The sequence below is a fragment of the Gavialis gangeticus genome, unplaced genomic scaffold, assembly GCF_001723915.1.
Source record: "Gavialis gangeticus isolate Ggan-Ray unplaced genomic scaffold, GavGan_comp1, whole genome shotgun sequence".
Classification (NCBI taxonomy): domain Eukaryota; kingdom Metazoa; phylum Chordata; order Crocodylia; family Gavialidae; genus Gavialis; species Gavialis gangeticus.
This window is the reverse complement of record NW_017729025.1, coordinates 144025106-144026963: the sequence shown is the minus strand read 5'-3', so window position 1 is coordinate 144026963 and position 1858 is coordinate 144025106. Positions and strand designations below refer to the sequence as shown.

Below are 1858 nucleotides of genomic sequence, written 5' to 3'. Positions count from 1 at the left end.
TTTTTTGGCACTCCAGCCAAAAAACATTGCCTACCCCGATGTAGCAGGATAGTGGCACAGATGAAAATAGGGCCCTCATCTCTCTTATCCTAGTTTAGTGCTCTGTCTCAGATTTCTCAACTATAGGTTTACATGAAGCTTAAGTCAAAAGGTGCTTCTATAGATGTTTTAAAACTCCAATATGCAATTTTAGTAATAAAAAGTAATTAAATCCAGTAATTTACTTAAACATATCGCAGCATTTCACTGGTGCCTGAAAAGGGGAAAAGGAATTGATTAAGAAATGCCTATGCAAAAATTTCTTAGACAAAAGCAAACAACTGGTGATGACAAAAAATGAAAACTAAACTAGATTTTCCAATCTTGGTGGGGCCTCTAGAACGCTGCTGTTCTTCACTGGCAGCTTGGGGCCAGTGATAAAAATCTGAATTAGATTTTCAGCATCACCTGCATGTTTTGAAGGTGGATGTGATGCAGTGCTTTACTGTAGTTAATAGATAGTTCTTGGACTTGCAGTTGTTTACATTTCTGGGGCCTTTACATTGTTCTTTGGAGAATGCCTGGGATATCACATACTTGAATGTTTCTCCCAGTCTTGGCCAGTTGGCCTTTATTGCTTCCCTGGATAGAGAGCTGTTTCTTTCACAAGATATAAGACTGACTGAGATAAGGAGTTAGGGGGACTATAATTTATTTCTCTTCACTAGATCTGGATCCCTGTTTAACTGAAACCACATTTTCTGAAAGCTTCAGATGGCCTCCTATACTATCTCTTTCCTGCTGCTGAATGCCTTTAAGCAAATATCATAGACATATTGTTTCCCCTTGAAATGGAAAGATGTCTTTCCAACTCAACAAACCTGCTAAAAAATTGTGGGACCCATGCAGCTTTCATTTAAAAAGAAACATGATGCTGTTACCTTACTAGAACATTTGAATTTAAATTGGTGCTTCCCCCTCTTTCTGTAAGTGAAAAGTCTCTTGGGACGCTGTATGCAAAGTAAGTTGTATCTTGTTTTGATTTGCAGCTTGAGACTTGGGGTACAAGAGGACCTGGAAGAAATGAAACGAGAAGAGGAGGAATGGAAACGTAAGAAGCAGGCAAAGAAACTGAAGACAAACTGAGTGGCAGTAGTTTTGTCCTCTTTTCCTACTTCCTTTGCCACCACTTTGCCTCCATCTTTCAGCTCCTCTTATAATTTTACTTCAGTTTTTCTTTGCTTACTAGAAGGTATGAGAGTATGTAAAGGGAAGAGAGAATACTGAAAAGCAAGGCTTTAGTTTGACCTAAAAGAGAGATTTATTTTTAATACTTGCCAGGGTTAATTTTTTTACAAAGAAAGTAATGCACTAGCACAGATTATTAGATGGAATAAAAATTTAATGAATGTTTCCATTGATTAAACCAATTTTCAAGATGCCAGCAGAAATATTAACTAGCTATGCACTGGCTTGCAATCATGTGGGCCCACATACCCATAAACCCGTCTTTCATTTTAGTTAGAAAAAAATGTGAATGACATTCATGTTCCTTAGTTATTTTGAGAGAGAAGAATATGGCTTTATGTATCTTGAGTCTCTTGAGTTAAGATCCTTCAAAATACAGAAACGTCATCTTCTGTACAGGAAAAGCTTGGATGTAAATTTCAGCCATTGCCACAGATGCCTGTAGCAATAATACGATCTGTACTATAAATTCTTCTGATTTGAGAATTTTATCTCTTAATAAAAATAGTACTAAAAAAAAAAACCCCAGACCTATCAGTTTCTAAAAAAATGCGTTTCATTCACAGTTCCTTGCAGTTAAAGTGTGACCAAAAGATTACACTGGCATCTGCTATGTCTGGAATTTCAATAC

The 1858-nt window shown here is 36.8% G+C and overlaps 1 protein-coding gene across 1 annotated transcript in view; it reads left to right on the top strand.

Moving 5' to 3' along the window:
- Positions 1-1815, top strand: part of SPTY2D1 (SPT2 chromatin protein domain containing 1) — a 40421-nt gene extending 38606 nt beyond the window's left edge. Inside the window, exon 6 of the mRNA XM_019519695.1 lies at positions 1029-1815. Coding sequence (XP_019375240.1) covers positions 1029-1125 — 97 coding nt within the window. The 3' untranslated portion in view covers positions 1126-1815. The remainder of the gene's footprint in view (positions 1-1028) is intronic.
- Positions 1816-1858: the final 43 nt, after the last annotated feature.